Raw genomic sequence first — 20,488 nt, forward strand, 5'->3', positions numbered from 1 at the left:
GACGTGGGATTCGATCCCGGGTCTCCAGGATCGTGCCCTGGGCCAAAGGCAGGCGCCAAACCGCTGTGTCACCCAGGGATCCCCTAGCAAAGTATTATAAAGAAGAAACAATGACTCAGAATACACTATCTGAGAAAATCAGCAAATTACCTTCCTTGGTTTAGTGTCCTACACTAAATGGGACTCTAGGTCTTTCCTCTATTTTAAGAAAGGAGTCAGGCATTTGCAATGAAAGTTCGTTTATTACTGATCATGCTCAGTAAATGGGTCTGTGATTTTTATTTAGTTGGGTAAAGAATTCTAGCAAATCAAAGATGCAGCTTGGGATAAAAGCAGGAGTATGAACCATGGAGAATGATGTACTTAGATTTGTTTTCCACTTAATAGCTGTGAAATATTATGAATGGATATGCTGTTTCTTTAATTGTATTATCTGGAAAATGGAAATACTCTGGCTGTTGCATCACTCTTGCAGGCATGAAAGGGCCTACGTAGAGCAATGTTATGTTCATTGTAATAAGATGTCCATTGACGGACAACAGACACACAGAATACTTCCCAGGCACTAAGCAAAGTATTTTTAAATTACTTAAGATCTGTACATGTGTTCACCCATCATATGACTTAATGCTATGTGCCTCATTATCTTCGTATGATATACTCTGCTTGATAATAGTTCAACATTTCATCTTCAATCATCATTTGTAAGCATATTTTATAAGGATTATGCTCTGGTTTAAGAACGATGACCTTAAATTATAAACCCCGAATGGCATTGAACCAAGGTTTTTTCTTAGCATTTATGTTTGCCTGTATTGTATTGTTTAAAATAAAATGTATTAATTATAAAGCGTAGGTAAGAGGCAAAAAATTGCTTTGCACACTTTTGGTCATAATCTTTAATTGAGAGAACACTTTGGTCAATAAGTTTTACCTATATATTTTCTTACTGCCTATTTTTGTTTTGGCTATCTTCAATGAATTTATCACTACAGTATCGAAAATGCTGTGATTCACTGTGTTGTTCTTTCTTCAAATGTATCAAAACTTGCAGCTTTTATGTGTCTACACTTAAAAATATTTAATGCATGTTCAAAATGCCACATTCATTTTATATTTATCATTCCATATAATCAAAAAATATGTTGAGTTAAACACTGATTTTGATTATCAAACAAATGTTTTAATAAATCAACACGATATTTCAGATACCTTGTTGCATTAAATATTTTATAGTGCAATTTTTATTGATTTTTGAAATGTGTTCCATGGGAAAAACTACCTGGTTAAAGTAAGTTAGATGAGTTTCATTTCTAAAAATGTCCTCAGACTTTATTGTGCAAATGAACCTCACCATGTATTTGACCATGTTTGACCTCCTTTTTCTCCAGGAGCAAGTAGAAGCAGTCATCCATGGAAAAACTTGGGCAAGTGAAAATCAGTCTGTGATTATTTATAATGAAGTCTTTGGATCAAATTCCACATTTTAAAAATGTTCAGAAATGTCTTTATATATTGTTAGTAGTTTTTTTTTTTATTTTGTTTTCTTTTCTTTTCTTTTTCTTACTCATTTTGTACTTGATCTCCATCAAGTTCAACAAATTAAGCTTATTACTGGTGGCAAGAATTTTCCAACCCCAAACAGATCCCTTTGGTTAAAATTATCTAGAGAAGATAGAGACCACAGGCTTGCCAAATCCAGAGAAATTATTGCCTGCTGGTCGTTAGAGTCCTGCCTGTTCTAAGGTTGGAAATTTTATGTTTTCTTTTAAATGAAATTCTCATTTTAGTATGTTTTCCCCACCTCTCCAATAACATGACAACCACATAATAAAAGGAATGAGAAGGAATTTTCTTTTTTAATATTTACTCTGTCTTAATGCATATATTTCACAAAAGTTAGGTTCATTGTGTCAGCTGTATACCAGCTACTCACTCTGTTAAGGAATGAGCTAGTTAGACCAACTACTTATAGACTTGAAGCTTTCATTACAGTAAAGAGAGAACAGGATGATCACAGACTACAGTTATGTCTGGGGAGAAAATGAACAAGGTATTGAGAAACTGAAGACCTTAGAAGGTCTTTTAATAGTTTGAAAGGAAAAGGCTCTTTGAAGCCTTGATAGTTCTAGTGGGACCTAGATGGTGAGAAGGGACCAGCTACAAAATGAGTTGAGGGAAGAATTTCAGTCATACAATAAATAAGACCTCTATCTATTCAAATTGGTGTCTAAAAACCCCACAGAACTCCCACTTAACCTCTTTTTCCTGTGCATCTTTCATGTATATACGATCTAGAGTTTCCTGTTTCCCAATGACCCCTCGAACAAATTTCCTGACAATTTTATTCTTCTCAGATACCAGGAGACAAATTGCAATATGCATTCTGGTATATCAATCAGCTCATGAACATGGAAATAATGAGTACTTACCTCCTCACCTCATGACACCTGAAGAAAGAAGCTGTCTTTAGCACTCCTTGTCCAAGTGCACTTAACTAATAAAGTTACTAATAAAGTAATAAAGCAAGGACCCTGCATGTTCCATTTGTGCTGACCAGGAAAATATTCTGGTGTGATATTCCCATATCAGCCAGTATTTCAATGTATCAGGACTCTGGAAAGGAAGGTGGTGAAAGACAAACTTGGTTTTCTCTGTTGAGTGTGGATCCATGGAGAAGGCTAATCACATACTGAAGGGGCACAGTTGGATGGACGCATTAAGCAACATGACAAAAAATACTGTCATTAAAGGTTTAAATAAATGAATAAGGGGTAGTCCAGGTGGCTCAGTGGTTTAGCGCCGCCTCCAGCCAAGGGCATGATTCTGGAGATCCTGGATCAAGTCCCACGTCAGGCTCCCTGCATGGAGCTGCTTCCCCCTCTGCCTGTGTCTCTGCCTCTCTCTCTCTCTCTCTCTCTCTCTCTCTCTGTCTCTCTTGAATAAATAAACAAAATCTTTAAAAATAAATAAATGAATGAATGAATGAGTGAATGAATAAATAAATATAAATATAATTAACATATGTTTTAAACAAACAAATAAATGAAAGCGTCTCAGCGCTCACAATCAAAAATTCTTTCTTTTTCCCCTATTTCTACTCTATTCTTCTACTACTCACTACCCTTTTTGCTCTGAATTTAGGAGCATTATATGCTAAAACTTTATTGCAGAAAAAAAGGAAGAAACACAAGGAAGTCATAGAGCAGACGGAGAGGGAGGAGATTTTCTAGATCTGGTATAATGTAGAATCAGGAGTCTATGCAATATATACCATTCATAGCAATGAGAAATCATTATGACATTTACTGGGACTTGCTTCCTCAAAATGCAATGTATTTTATGACTTATGTTTAAGATAAAATAAATTTTTAATTTTAAAACTGAATATAAGTTTTTTTTTTTTTCATAGAAGACTACAGACAGGTCAAGAAGGCAGTCTTTGTCTTCTGAAAGTTCTCATATCTACTTCCATATTCTCCCAGAATTATCACTATTATTGCTACTTGTGTTCGGGGGCCTTCTCACATCAGAATTTGCCATATTCTACAGGTCTATTGGAAAAACTACTAAGTTAATTTTAACTAATAGGGAAAAAAAAAAAAAAACCCTACTATTTACAAAGCAATTTCATGAACATCACCATCTCATCCATTTTCACAGTAACACTTTAAAGTAGGATAGTCAAGTATCACTACTTCTAATTTACAAAAGGATATACTCAGACTCTAATTAAGAATCTTGTCCAAGGTCATGTGGTTTATAAGGTCTAACATTTGGTTACATCCCAGTACTTATAGCACTATGATCAGGATTTATTTTTATTTCACTATGTTGTCAAAAAAATTCATTACCTTTTCTGAGATATATGCATTATAATAGGGAAAAAGATCTTAATATCTTACTAGTAATGGAAATTAGGTCAGTGTATGGGGAAGAGTGCACCAAAAATAGGTGATCAGGGAGGAGGTAATCTTTATAATTTTTATAATATAAAATTATAATATAATATAATCTTTATAATTACTCTCATCTCATTCTATATATATATAGATTCTATATATATAGAATCTATATATAGATATATATATATTCTGAATATATATATATATATTCAGATTCAGATTCTTCCAAATTGTCCTTAATGAATTTCTGTGAGAATTACCAATTCACACAGTTTATCAAGCCTGTTCTAACTCTTTCTCGTTTACTGTGTTACTTTTGTTTGTTTTAACACTTCTAAACATTTATTGAATACTATTTCCAGGTACAATGATAAGTATGTTAAGTGCATGCTTTATTTTGCTACTGATTTACCTTTTCTATTGTTTTCTATTGTTGTTTAGTGCAGTTGACATACAATATTATATTAGTTTTAGGCATACAACATTCATGTACATTAGGGTGTGATTACCATGATAAATCTAGCTACCATCTGTCACCAAGTTGTTATTATATTAATTTTGTATCATTACCTCTTAACTGACAAATCTTTCAGTCAATCATTATTAGATTCATTAACTACTTTATTATCTTTGAAGTATTCCACTCACAGCCAAGGATTGATGCTCCATATTCCAAACAGTTTCCAAACCTCCTTCATATGTCTATAATATGCCTTCTTTAGCCAGAGTAAGTTTGTTGTCACTCTTTACTTAAATTAGTGAGCTTTTAAAGTATTTTTATCCCTTGAAAAATCATCTAGTTGAAATGATAAATTCCAGTTTTACACTGTAATGACTAAATATGAAATATTGTCTCAAATTTTTAATTATAATTTGAGAATGTCAAAGCCTTTCATTATATAGCTAAGCAAGCTAAAAATAGTTTTGTTTTTTTTTTTCCAAAACCACAATAGTAGGTTAATGTCAGGCCCTGAGCTACATAAGATGCTATTTTTTGCAGACATTTTCCCTCCAGCCTTTTGCAAGCTACTTTGTTTTAATATGGGTATCTCATCTAATTTCATGACCTTAAGTTCTTCCTTACCATTATATTATTTGCATTTTTCTATGTAAATATATGATTCTTATGAACATTATTTTAAGCAAAATGTTCAGAATTTCCATTTTTGATATTTACTAACAATGTGTTTAACCCTTTCCTTTGTTTTCATACATCCTATTTCTTTACAGTTAACTTTTAGAAATGGAATTTCTCAATCAAATAATATGAATATTTGAAAGGTTTAAAATACATATTAAAATTATTATCCTAAAGAATTTACACTGTTGCTAGCAATTTTATGCAATATTTGTTTCAACATAACCTTGCTAGCTTTAGTTATTATCATTTCAGTTATCTTTACTAAATATTTGGAGAAAGCTAAGTCATTTTATTATTACACTCTATTTCTAGTAAAATTGAACATATATTTATTAAAATAATATTTGTTTTTCCATTTTTTGGAATGACTTCTGCATAATATTCTTTGCCTTTTTATTTATTATATGTTTAGTATTTTCCTTACACTATACCGTATATTCTACATGCCACTAAGTTTATTGCTTTTCTTTTCATTTTGGTAAATATACATTACTTGTACCTATGACTATATAATTTTTTGTTACTTCTAAGTCTGGGACTCCCTCTTTTTGAAGTTATTCAATATTCACTTACATTATGTACTTTTCCTATAATCTGGCTTGTTTAAATTATTTCACTTTTTAAAATGTAAGGAATTTTACTTAGAGGAACTTACGAAATAAAAGTTTAACTCGTATTTTTTTTTTCCAGAAAGTTAGTAGTCCCAGGTAATTTTATTGTTAGAGAATTCTGTATATTAACAGATCTAAAGAAACATTTAGACAATTTAAATGTAGATATTGCTTCTTTATAAATTGTATAGTCTCATGAAAGCAAAAGCAAAATGCGTAATATATAGCAGCCATTTCCCCAAAATGTTTGGTGAATAAGTAGATAAACAGTCAATAACATTCTGTATAAATGCATTATGTGTCATTATTATTGATAGTTTTGTCATCCTTATTTTTAAGGAATTTATGATTTTGCTATTTCATTATACCTTTTAAAGTGTGAACTTTTTAATTAACATTTATCTTGAGTTGATTTTGGAGATACATTGTTTCCAGAATGACTTTTTAAACTTTGTCTCTATCGTGTTAAAATAATATAAAATTTTCTATTTTAGCCACTTTTATGCATACGGTTTGGTGGCGTTAAATGACTCACGCTGTTTTCAAAACTTGTCATCACCCCAGATAGAAACTCTGTTATCATTAAGCAATAACTACCATTTTCTCTTCAGGACAAAATAGATTTAAAGAATATGCTCCAAGTATATGCTGTCTACAAGAGGCTAACTTTAGATCTAAAGATTAAAGTGGGTTAAAATAAAAATGACATGAGAAGATATTCCATACAAATAATTACCAAATAAGAGCAGGTGGCTAAGCCAGTATAAGAATATATTTTATTTCAGGGCGCCAGGGTGGCTCATTCAGTTAAGTGTCTGACTCTTGATTTTGGCTCAGGTCATGATGTCAGGGTAATAATCTCAGGGTCAGGAGATTGAGCCCAGCATCAGTCTCCACACTTACTGGGGAGTGTGCTTCTTTCCCTCTGTCCCAACCCTACTTACTTATTCTATCCCTCCATCCCTCCTCTCTCTCAAATAAATAAGCCTTAAAAAAAAAAAAAGAATGGATTTTGTGTTACTATTACAGGAGACAAAGACGAGTGTTATATACTGATAAAAGGATTAGTTCAAAAAGAAAATTTAACAATTATAAAAATTATAAGCAGCAAGCATCAAAGCCCCAAGTGTATTAAACAATGACAGAATTTGAGTGTTCTGACTTTGTTAACATTTGTTAAGTAAAGCACAGGATGCCAGATGGTGATCCACAGTTCCACAACAGACCACAAGAGAAATTGAAATACAGGAGTTTATTATTCACAGGTTCTGGAAGAAGGACATGACATGCCTTCAGAAGCCACATGGGGTGGTCAAAGCATAACACAGTGAGACAGGACCTGGGGCACATGCCTTTTTTAGGGTGCATAGGTGGAGTGCTTGCTGTTTTAAACTCCTGAGCTAAGACTGGACTGGTCAATTCATACTCAAAGAGCAAGGTTTTGGTAAGCTGCATGGGGTTCTTATCTAAGTGATGCACAAGGCACACAGACCCTGGGAGACAAGAGATTCTATTGATGAGAAGGACTGTTGAGGAGTCTTATCAGGAACTTACATGTTTGTGACTGTGACTGCTCTCTAGCTCATGCACTTGCACAAGGGGGCTAATGTCAGTTTAAGGTTCTACAGGTTACTTGGCCAGACTAAATGGATGCTGAGGCAACAACACCATGCAGTGGCTTTGCTAAATTCTCAACATTCTAGAAAATCTTTAACTAATCTAGTTATGAGAAATACTTCAGACAAATTCCAGTAGGGTCAAATACCTGACCAGTACTTTTCAAGTTGTGAAGGACAGTCTGAGAAGGATCTGAGAAACTGTCACAGACAAGTAGAGCTTAAGACACAAAAAAATAAAAGTAATGTGGTGTCCTGGGTATAGTTCTGTACCAGAAAAAGGCATTAAGTTAAAACTAAGAAAAACTGCATAAATGATGGACCCTACTAAATAATAATGTGCCAATACTAGTTCATTAATTGTGATGATGTACCAGATTTTATGAGATATTAAAATTGAGTAACCTGTTTGATAAGAATTCTTTGTACCAGCTTCTTAATTTTTCTCTACAATAAAAAAATGGATACCCTCACAAAAGTATTTGGACTTGTCATTGGAATTCCATGTCACTATATATTCAAACAGTAAGTGCCTAGTCATGTTGTAAGGAATGTTTGGCTCTTAACATAAATTTCATATTATCTAAACTTGCCCCTGCAATATTGGAAGATGGCTTTTAGTCAAATAAACCTATTCACTAAGATATTATGGATTAATGGACTAGTTCTGTAAAATGCTTATTCTAGTTTGGTCTCATGAGGATACCATATAAATTTTTGTCATAATTATTTACTCAGGCTGGTCTTTTAACCTGATAAAGCTATAGACTATTAGTTTGAGCTTTAAAAGAAAGTACTATAGAATATCTACAGAATTATCAATTCAAAATCACTTTATCACTTCTATTGATAGAAAAAAGAAAGAAATAATAAATGTCTTTGCTTATTACTAACAGACATATGCTTTAACTGAGTTTGTTTTGGTTTCATGATAATATATAAGCAGGATATTCAAATTGATTTATTTGCATATATATTTTGAAATAATTATTTCATGGATACTGAAGTTATTTCTGGAAACTAAAAGATATTTTGAATACTAAATTACAGCCTTTGGTAAATACATTTTAATTTACTTTTTAATACTGGGATATAGTACTAATTTAATATGATTAACTTTTACCAGGTAAAAGAAGACTTTCTTGGTTGAATGTAGATATTAATTGTGCTGACTTGTGTGTTTCTTTTTTTTACCCTTTAGGCTATACTTTGGAGGTATAAGTTTTCTCAGCTTAAAGGTTCTTCAGATGATGGCAAGAGCAAAATCAAATTTTTGTTTCAGAATCCAGATACTAAGCAGATTGAAGCAAAGGTAAATCTAAATTCATCATATAAACCACCATCATATAAATCAACTATATTAATGCCATTAATAAGCAAAGGAGAGAATATTTAGGAGAACAGAAGAGCAAAACCACACATTTCTGTATACTTTGGAATATTCCTCAGGAACAAAAGAATAAAATCACTTTGAGATTTTAGTGGCAAAATTTCACTGAAAGGCATAAATCAGAATAAGTTAGACAGAGCTAATTGCATTTCCTAGTTTTAATTTCTTATGAACTATATTTGTGTCACACTAAAATAATATTCTGAGAATTGAAACAGTCACTTTCTTGGTCTTTTCACATTTTAAATAATAATTTAAAATAAAAATTCTGAGTGTATTTTGCTATTATCTATATCCTCTTTGGATATGAACACAAATCCCTGAAGAAAAATATTCTTTAAACCAACTGATGTTTTCCTCATGTTATTTTATGTTAATAAAATGGTTAAAAGAATGAATTTTTTGCTTTGCTCATGCAAATATTTTCAATATTCTGAAATATATTAACTATGTTGCTTTAAACTCATCAGAAAGTTTCACTACCTTTATTTTTATTAATACATATATTTGTATATATTCAGAATTTAAATTAATTATTCTACAATGAAATTCACAATAATAATGTTTAGGGTAGAATAAACTATAAATATTATTCCAGTGTGGAAGAAAGGATAAATAATAAACACCAAAGTGGAAAATTAATTGTATGGAAATGCAAACCCATATATAATTTTCCAACTCTGGACTAAAATTAGCATAATTCTATTACATTCCAATACTTATTAAATTCAGGTGTTGAGATTAGTCTGAGTCAAATCCTTCCAAGGAATGGCCTTCTCTGACATCCTATACACATCTCCTATAACACTGCTTTAAATCTACATCAGAGCCTCTCATTCTTTTAACAAGTTGACTTTTTTTTTTTACCTTATATTTCTGTTCATGCTTGTCCCATAACCTTTCTCCATAGCTTTTTGTTTGAATTTCTCTGTGTATACTCCATTTTTGTCTTAGGTTTATCTTTGGACTTGCCTGACTACCTCTGCCTGTGGTTGTTTAAAGAGGGAACTGTGGATATAATCCCTTTCTGCTGGTTCTTTTCCTGATGCATTTCTCTAAAGCATTGGTGTTACATGTGGTCTTGCTTTATATTTGTCTCCCATCAATTTAGACATATAGCATCATCATTTCACCCACTCCTTTTATCTAACTTACTTCATAATTTTCAATTCTAAAATAATAATAATAATGAATTTTCAATTCTACATTTCCATCACTGCCTTCTCCCTAAATATAGGTGTCCCCAAAACAGGGACAGGAACATCTTTGTATATTATATAACTCTTCTAAGTTTTTGTATACCGTAATATTGATAACCATCCTGCATGGAAATTGTTCACTAGCAGTCTTCCTTCACTGGATTAAGAACTTTTAAGCACAAAATATATGTCTTACAACATCATATTCCTAAGGCCTAGACTGATGCTTGCCTGGGAGCAAGATAATTTTTTAAATTACACTAGATCATTGTTTAACAGTTGAGATTGTAAGCACTTTTCTCAACATTTTATTATGAAAAATTTCAAGCATACAGTATACTTTAAGTAATTTACAGTAAACGCCCTCTACACACTAAACTCTATAATTCACATTCCTCTATACTTCTTTATCACATATCTATGTATCCATCCCTTTCTCTGTACCTCAATCCATCTTATCTTGACACATTTTGAAGTAATCACAGACATCAGCATGATATTAAGTAATTCTCAAAATGTGTTTGTGGGATGTTGTCTTTGTCCCTCTAATTCCAAATTCCTCATTCATTGTTTTTGGACAGTTCCTCAAATTTATAGTTGTTTTTGATAGTTGACAGTTGTATACTTTTAATTGCATAATCTAAATAAATAATAAATAATTATAACTACTGAAAAATAATTTTAGTAAAATACCAAGATTCCTCAGCAAGTGAAAGCATTATATTTTAGTCCATAGATTTTTAAAAGTATTTCATTTTATAAAGTAAGTTGTATATATACAATTTTGACAAATTAGCAGAGAGCTAAAGCATGAAACAATTTGATATGACTGATAGTTTATAAATATTTAGTAAAAATAGAATTTTATCTGATTTCTCACATCATTTGTTTAAACATTCTTATAATAGAGAAGAAATGACATAGCTTCAAAAATAATCAATGACATAAAATTCCATGTTATTTGAAGAAAATTTTATCTTACCTAGAAAGATCGGCCTTCTTATGGCTTAGATCAACATAAAAGAGATCAAAATGACAATTTCTACTCATAGTGTTTTGAGAAATATTTGGAAAGCTGTGTGTCAAGAGATCTCCATGCACTTTTATAAGTACACTGTAAAACTTTTGTGATTTTTGAGAACAATTTCTGAATATTTTCTTTATAATCATTAATGTTGTGTGAAAAATTTACTTTTAAGTTAAACATAAAGGACACATTGGTGAATAAAGATATGAAGAAAATAAGTTATTACTTCACTTGTCCTACGTTTAAGTAAATAAAGCAAAACTAAACAAATATCAATTAAAATTTTTAAAAGCCTATAATGCAGTTTATCTTTATGTGATCCTTACCATTACCTAATTTTTATACAAGTCATTGTCCTATAGTAGTAAGAATATGAGCTTAGTAGTTAACAAACTCTGGCTTCTACATATAAATATGATCTTTGTTATCTAGGGTGAGTTATCTAAGTTCAGGCTAAGAATACTCCAGTGCAAGATGAAGGTTTTTGTAATAATAAGAGCATGTGTGCTCTTCTCAGGAGACGAGAATACCAACATACTTCTGTTACACGTTCATAAATATCCTAAAATTGGCAGAAAGTTACAGGTAGAGAAAAAGTAGAAAGGGAATTTTTGCCATCAGCCTAAAAGTAAAAAGATGGAATCAATGCACAGAAGAACCCATAACCCAAAAATGGTTCAATTAAATTATTCCCACTCAAGAGGTTTTCCATGTATACAATATGAATGAGTAGGGAGTGAGAATGAACACTGGTTCAATTGTCAGGATGATTATTTGGAAACTCTCTTTGATTTCATGGGCTAGTCAATCCCTCCTTTCCCATGAGCTTTTGTTGAGGTAGAGATAATAGGGGTTTATAAGGGGTTAATATCTCATCCTCAGCAACCATCCAAGACAAGTACCCTAAAACAGGATATATATTAATCCCCTCAGAATGCTTAGAAAGACTTGCAAGTAATTTTTAAAAACTAGTTCTTATGAACTAGAATAGTGAGTTTTATGAAATGTGAATATCACATTTAAAAGAAAAACTCCAAAAAAAAAAAAAAAAAAGAAAAACTCTATAGCAGAATAGAAACAGCTAAAGCTGGAAATTATAGCTAAAGATTCTCTCAAAATGCAGTAGCATAAAATATGGAAAATATAAGATGAAAGATAGTTGTATGAATCCACTACTGGAACAACTAGCATTCAAGATGAGTAGAAAAGGGTAAATAAAGGAGAGAGAAAAATAGAAAATTTACCCCCAAAATTCCCTAAAATTGAATATGTACTTCCACTTTCAGAGTAAAAGGGAAACTAAGTTCTGATTAGTTAAAAAAAATCAGTAAATCAATAAATCACACTCCAAAACTTTCAAAATCCAAGGGTACATCAAAAATATAAATGATCCAGAGGGGAGTGTCTTGTGGAATAGTGTATAGATGGTCTCCGTGAACTTACCCTCCCTCAAAAACAGTGGAAATGCCTGCAAAGCAATCGAAACCAAGCATCTGTTTTCAAGCACCCTAAAAGTTAGCCAAATTGACAAGAATGAAAAATAACCAAAATTACAGAATGAACGGAGAATTATCTCTGCAAGAGAAACTACTGGACCCCATTCAGTAACATAATGGGGTTCATCTTAAAGTTTTAATTTAAAAATATTCAAATACTCCTCCCTTCCCAGACAGTGGCTTTATAGACAAAAGCCAGTATCATTGCAGAAAATTGAAAGGTCTGACCTCATCCAGAGCAGAGTCAGTAATTTGGTTTACTTTGCAGCTTCCTGAGAATTCTCTATTCTTATTGTGGTGGCTATGTGACTCAGAGCTTAGCTCAGCAAGGGGAGGGGAAAAAAGAGAAGAGGGGATCTACCCCAGGACATAACTAGAGTACTGGCAAACTGCTGGCAACATCTTGACTACCTAAGCTTTAAGTTTTAAGTGGAACAAACTAAAGCCTGGCCTGGAATTTAAAAGAAAATCTCTTAGAAAACCAGGAAATGATTGTCAATTTAGGAAAAACTCTGATTCTTGGAGATTTGTGGGGATATGTGCATGTCCAAGAAAGGAAAAGGCACCAGTTGCTTAACTCTGAACTGGAGACCACACACAGGCAGGAGATTAGTTAATTTTGTTTTGGAAATGTCCTGAAATTGGAACATGTGCCTTCATGTGCAGATTTCCTTGGTAAAGAATAACAGACTTATAGGTAACACATAAGTTGGCTGACCCAGATGTGACCAAGGGGCAGCTAGGCTTAAAAATTTAAAAAGAAAAAATAGAAAAAAGGTAAAACAAACTAACAGAGAACTTAGTTATCAACACACTACAGGGAATACAAATTCTATAGAATTAATGCAAAACAGTGCCAAACAAAGAAAGAGCAATAAGAAAATCAACAACAACAAAACACCAACAGTAAACCTCTAGAAAGTGGCAGAATCTAAAACCAAAGTTGTTACAAGATATTATCTAAAATATATAGTTTCCATCAAAGCAGAAAAGTATGTACAATAAACAGGATAAATACCAACAAACAGATTATGTCTTGAATGGGGTTCAGATTTTGGATTCAGTAGTAAAAGGCTTTATTTAAATTTTTATTTATTTACTCGTAAGAGACACAGAAAGCGAGGCAGAGACACAGGCAGAGGGAGAAGCAAGGACTCCATCCTAGGACCTTGGAATCATGCTCTGAGCCAAAGGCAGATAATCAACCATTGAGCCACCCAGGTGCCCCAGAAAAAGACTAAATCAGATATAATGAATATGTTTAAATTACTAAAGAAAGCAATGTCTAAAGAGTTAAAGGAAAATATGACAATGGTGTCTTAATCAAATAGAAAGTAACAATAGAGAGGTTATATAAAAAATAGAGTATCTGTAGTTGACATACTTATTAACTGAGATGAAACATTTACTAATGGGACTGAGTAAGATTTGAGTTGGCAGAAGAAAGAATCAATAATCTTGAATATAAGCCAATAGACATTATCCTATCAGAGCAACAGAAAAATGGCAAAGAGTAGTGAAAAATGACCAGGATCTCAGAAACCTGTGGCATGCTGGCAAACATACCTGCATACATATAAAGAGAATTCAATAAGTGAGTTAAAAGACAAATAGAAAGAGACAGAAATATATTAGAAGAAATAATAGTTGAAAACTCAAAATAGATAAAAAAGTAATCTACACATTCAGTAATTCAGTGGGCAAAATATGTGAAGGGAAGTAAGAGATACAAGTTTCTAGTAATGGAATGAATAAGTCATGAGAATAAAAGATATGGCCTAGGGAATATAGCTAATGATATTTTAATAACATTGTATGGTAACAGATGGTAGCTACACTTGTGGTGAGTTTAGCATAATGTACAGACTTGTTGAATCACCATGTTAAACACCTGAAACTAATGTCACACTGTTTGTCAACCATCAACTATACTAAAAAAAAAAATCGTACTCTAAGTAGAATAGATTCAAAGAGAACTATATTCAGACTTACCATAGACAGTATCATGAAGATCAAAGGCAAAGAGAAGATCTTGAAAGCAGCAGAAGAAAAGGAAGTATCACATACATGGGATCATCAATAATACTAACAGATGTAAATAATAATAATAATAATATTAACAGTTGATTTATTATTAGAAACTAGTAGGCAGTGAGATAATATCTTCAAAGTATTGAAAAAAGACTGTAAAAAGACAATTGTGTGGAGCAATAATTATAAAATTGTATTGATGTACTTGAAATGTATAACTATGTAATTTGCATGACAAAAATATTAAAAGGGGAAGTGAACAGAGGCTGTAGTTGGAGCAAAATTTCTTCTAAGTAATAGAAATTGAATTAGTATTAATAAGAACTAGATTGATTTAAATTAAGATATTAGTACTAATCCCAACAGAAATCATTGACAAAATAAAATTATGTAATAAAAGAAGCAAAAGGAATTAAAAATCTGCATTAGAGAATTTCTGTTTAAGACAAAAGAAAGCAGGAATCAAAAAACAGAGGAACAAAAGACCTAATAAACAGGAGAAAAATAAGTAAAATGGCAGATGAAAATCCTCCTTTTACAGTGAATTGCTTTAGATGTAAAAAGTTTAAATAGAGATTGAAAAAAAACATTGTTCAATTAAATGCTGTCTATAAGGTAGAGATTTAAGGTAGAGATTGAAAAAGAAACATTGTTCAATTAAATGCTGTTTATAAGAGGCACGATTTATATTCACAGATTATAAAAAAATATGCCACATATATACCATAGAAGCAATAATAAAACAGAACTAAATAGCTACATAAATATCAGACAAAATAGACTTCAAACAATAATTATTAATTGAGAAAAACAATAGTTGTTAATTGAGAAAAAAAGGACATTTTATAGTGATGAAAAAGTGAATTTGTCAGAAAAAACATAGGAATTGTAGATATACATGTGCCTAATAATATTAGTTCAAAAGCACGAAGCAAAAGCACATAAAATTGAAGGGAGATGTAGACAAAAATTATAGGAAACTTCAACATCTCATTTATAATTATGGATGGAACAACTGGGAAGAAGATAAATGAGTAAAGAGAATACTTGAAAAACAAGAAAGCAGTTAATTTGAGCAGACATCTATAGGACATTCCACCCAAGAGTAGCAGAATACATTTTTTTTTCAAGTACTTATAGAATGTTTTTCAGGATAGACCTGATGCTATGACATACAAAAATCTCATACCTCCAAAAGGATTAAAATAATATAAAATATATTTTCCATTAAGTATGAGATTAAATTACAATAAAGAACAGAAGAAATTGGGGAACTTTGGGCAGCCCCGGTGGCACAGCGGTTTAGCGCCGCCTGCAGCCCGGGGCATGATCTGGAGACCCTGGATCGAGTCCCGCGTCAGGCTCTCTGCGTGGAGCCTGCTTCTCCCTCTGCCTATGTCTCTGCCTCTCTCTCTCTCTCTCTCTCTGCATCTCTACGAATAAATAAATAAAATCTTAAAAAAAAAAAAGAAAATTGGGGAACTTCATAAATGCAGTTGATTCTTGTTATTTGTGATATTTATGTTCTACAAAGTCATCATGAACAGTAATTCAGCAAATACTGAAATATTGCTCCCAGAGGAAATACAGGGCTGAGTTCCTGCAAGTCACAGCATTTTCATTAATTAATTAATGTATAACTTTGTTTTATGTGAGTTTTTGTTTAAAGACAACTTATTTAATATTACTGTAGAGTCTTTAACATTGAATTCACAGTCAGGAGCACTATAACTCATCTCTAGACAAAGCTTATCCAACATATGTATTTTATCTTTAAGTATATTACAATGTTCTTCCTTAAAAAGATGTTTAAAATTTATTCATTTGAGAGAGAGAAAAAAGAAAGAGCAGAGCAAGCGAAAAAAAAAAAAAAATGAGTAGGGGGTGAGGGGCAGAGGAAGAGGGAGAAGTATGTGAGCTTGATCTCAGGACCCTGGGATCATGACCTGAGATGAAGGCAGACACTTAACCAACTGAACCACCCAAGGGCTCCTCATAAATATACTGAAAAGAAAAGACTTTTTTGTACACATTTTACAGTATGAGAGCTGAAACAAGGAGTATCACCTTGTTTGACCTCTGCTGGGAAAGTGCATGGTGTGTTACTAAAATTTTTCACTGCCAAATATATATCCACAAAGACTATGAAAACACCATGAATAGTGGTTTTGGAATTAAAAATAAATGTTAACAAGTAGGTAAATTTGCAAATACAGAATCCACAAATAATGAAAATCGAATGTATGTGATGGAGAAAAGGAAAACTCTTAAACTGTCTGTGAGTCTAAGGTTAAATTACAAGAGATATTAGAAAATATTTTGAGAGAAATGAAAACAAAAACAATCTTAAAATTTATGAAATGCAGATAGGTCAATGATCGAGGAAAATTCATATCTATAAATGTGTATATTAAAAAAGAAAGACTCAAATCAGCATGCTAAATTTTCATGTAAAGAAATAGATAAAACTAAATTCCTGCACAGGGCCTGATTCTCCCTCTGCCTGTTCTCTGCCTCTATCTCTGTGTCTCTCATGAATAAATAAATAAAATCTTTTTTTTTTTTTTTTTTAAAGAAAAGACTCAGCTTGCTAAAATCATGAATGAAAGAAAGGACATCATTCCTGGTGAAAGAGATTAAAAAAAAATACAGAAGCAACTTTATACCAACCAACTAGATAACTTAGATGAAAGGATGAAATTTATAGAAAGACACAGAACATGAAGTGTGACTCTAGGAGAAATAATAAATTGGTTAGATACCCTGGAAGTAGAGATTGAATTAATAATTTGAGGACTTCCCATAAAGAAAATGACTTTACTAATGAACAAAATACTAACAACTTTATTATACAAAATATTATAGTATTAATATTATTAATACTAATACAAATGAAATCCAGCAATGTTTTAAAAGAATTATAAAAGCTGTGACCAAGTTGGATTTATTACAAGAATACATGATTGATTTATGAACCCCAAATCAATCAGTGTGATACACCATATTAGTAGAATTTAAAATACATGTATTGTCTGAGTAAGTACAGAAATACAGAAATTTCACAAGCCCAAAATCCTTTCATAATAAAAACACTCAATGTAGGAAGAGAAGGAAAATTCTTCAATCTAATAAAGAGTATCTGTGAGCATCATATGTAATGATAGGAATAAATGTTTTTCTGGTAAAGAAAGAAATGGTAGAAAGAAATGTTTTTCTGGTAAACAAAGAAGTCTGCTCTTACCACTCCTACTCAACATTGTGCCAAATGGTCTCACCAGGACAATTAGGCAATAAAAAGAAATAAAACTACCTCAGTGCATACACGTTGATCTTGTATATTGAGATTAAACACAGAACACTCTGAATATTATTTTCACTAATGATTTCAGCAATGTTGCACTATACAAACCCAACATACAAATATCAATTCTATTTATATATACTAGCCATGAACTTAAAAAAACCAATTCTATTTATAATAACATCTAAATTAATGAAATAGGAAAATATAATCAAAAGAAGCTCAAACCGAGATACCTGGTGGCTCAGCAGTTGAGTGTCTGCCTTCAGCTCAGGGATGGAGTCCCACATTGGGTTCCCTGCAGGGAGCCTGCTTCTCCCTGTGCCTGTGTCTCTGCCTCTCTCTCTGTGTCTCTCATGAATAAATCAATAAGATCTTTAAAAAAAAAAAAGTTCAAACTTGTATACTGAAAATAATATAATATTGTTACAAGAAATTTAAAAGATTTGAATAAAGGGAAAGATGGCTTATATTCATTATTTGAAATGCAATATTGTGAAAAAAACCATTTCTTCCTAAATTAGACAACACATTCAATAAAAACCCAATCACAAAATCCAGCTGCTTTTATCATGGAAATTGACAAGCTAATCTTAAAATTTTATGAAAATGCAAAGTATCCAGATTAGATGGGATTCCAAACACCTGTCCATGATGTGTGTGTATATGTGTATTTTTTATTTCATTAAAATTAAGAATTTTGTGTGTCAAGAGACCCTCAAAAGCTAAAACATAACCTACAAAGTGAGAAAAAATACTGTTTCTTGATTCTTGGACTACTAATCAAACTTATCTTTCATGTCTTCTAAAGTGATAAGAACACAAACTGGAAAAAATATTGGCATTTTTCCTTGAAAACAACATGCTTATAGAAAATTGCATTTGAAATGCACATGAAAAAATATAATAATTTAACAAAAATCAAACTCTACTGATTCTCACAAGACCACAGTTATAGATAGTGCATAATCAAGATTTATGTTTATTTGAGTGTTTCTGATTTCACACAGTGATGAGTGATTGAGGGTGTAAGCAGACACTGCTAGGCATTTTAGCAGAAAAGATGTTTATTCTTAGACAGAAGGTATAAAGCACTGAAGTTTTTTCATGCAGATTTATTGCTTAGTATTATAAAACTATTACTACACATTCAAATAGTAGTATAGCCATTACCAAACCCTTTCATTGTGGAATATAAATTCCAAGAAGCTATAAAGATGATACAGAAATACTCTATACACTCTTCATCCTGTTTCACCCAATAGTTAAGTCTTATGTAGCTGTAGTATGATGTAAAAAATAGGAATTTGACATTTGTGCAATATGGTAACAGATATGCATTTGTAGAACCATTTCCATGGTCAAGATACAGGACTTCCTTCATTATGTTGATGCATCTCTCACTTCTACCATTTCTAAATCCTAGAAACGACTAATCTGCTTTTTATTTCTATAATTTTGTCATTTTGAGATTATATAAATTAAAACATGCGGTATGTGACATTTTGAGATTGACTTTTTTCACTCAGCATAATGCCCTTGAGATCTGTCCAAATTGCTGTGTTTATCAATAGCTTATTCTTTTTTGTTGCAGAATAGTATTCCATGATATGGATATCTGCATTTGTTTAACCATTTACCTATTGAAGGACATTTGCTTGTTTCCAGTGTTTAGTTATTGCAAATAAAGCTGTTATGAACAATAGTGTGAGATTTAATTTCTCTGGGATGTGCAGGAGCACAGTTGTTCAGGGGTATGGGAAATGTTGAGAGTGGCTGTAATGTTTTACATTTCTAATAGCAGTGTATGAGGAATCCAGTTTCTCTTCATCCTCACCAGCATTTGGAATTGTGATTACTTTTCTATATATGAGGCTTTATTAGATATGTTGTTTGCAAATATTTTCTTCCAAAGATCCTTCATCTTAAATGTTATCTTGCAGAGAAAGTTTTAAAATTTTCATAAACCCCATTTGTAAATTATTTCTTTCATATATTATGCTTTTGATGTCATGTCACGAATTCTTCAACACATCCCAGGTTTCAAAGATTTTTCCCCTATGCTATCTTCAAATTTTATTATAGGCTAGGAGCACCTGGGTGACATGGTCAGTTAAGTATCTGACTCTTAGTTTCCACTGGGGTGGGGATTTTAGGGCTAGGAGAGTGAGCCCACATGGGGCTCCCGCCTGAGTAGGGAGTCTGCTACTGTTTCTCTTTCTCTCTCCCTCTGCCCCTCCTCCATATGCACACACTCTCCTTCACTCTCTCTCTCTCTAAAAATAAATAAACAAGTCTTAAAAACAAGTTATATAGGCTTGCCATTTAAATATATGATACATCTGAGTTCATTTTCTTTCCTGTAAGCTGTGAGGTTTAACTGATTTTCACTGTTTTGTCTATAGATACCCAATTTTTCAGCAACATTTGTTGTAAAGACTATTTTTCCTCAATTGGATTGCTTATACAGCTTTGTCAAAAATCAGTTGGTCATACTTGTATGGTGTTATTTCTTGGTTTATTTATGTACCTCTTTGTGAATATCTTATGATCCTGAATACATTAGCTGTATAATAATACTTGAAATCAAGAAAAGTGATTCCTTCTATTTTATTCTCATTTTTCACAATTGCTTTAGCTATTCTAGTCCCTTTGTCTTTCCATAGACATTTTATAATTGCCTTATCTGTATCTATGAATAAACTCACTAGTATTTTGATAAGGATGGTATAAAACATATATAAATCTGAAAAGAATTGACATACTATATT

At 32.0% G+C, this 20,488-nt stretch overlaps 1 protein-coding gene across 6 annotated transcripts in view; it reads left to right on the top strand.

Annotated features, from left to right (window-relative positions):
- SNTG1 (syntrophin gamma 1) overlaps positions 1 to 20,488 on the top strand; it is an 818,484-nt gene that overhangs the window by 774,402 nt on the left and 23,594 nt on the right. For all 6 annotated transcript variants that reach the window (XR_007407164.1, XM_049103928.1, XM_049103927.1 and 3 more), the window contains one exon: positions 8,475 to 8,585. Coding sequence is in view for 5 of the 6 variants with exons in the window: in XM_049103928.1 (XP_048959885.1) it covers positions 8,475 to 8,585 (111 nt within the window). In the remaining variant the exon portion in view is untranslated. The remainder of the gene's footprint in view (positions 1 to 8,474; positions 8,586 to 20,488) is intronic.

Source organism: Canis lupus, chromosome 29 (assembly GCF_003254725.2).
Source record: "Canis lupus dingo isolate Sandy chromosome 29, ASM325472v2, whole genome shotgun sequence".
In the NCBI taxonomy this organism is placed as follows: Eukaryota; Metazoa; Chordata; class Mammalia; order Carnivora; family Canidae; genus Canis; species Canis lupus.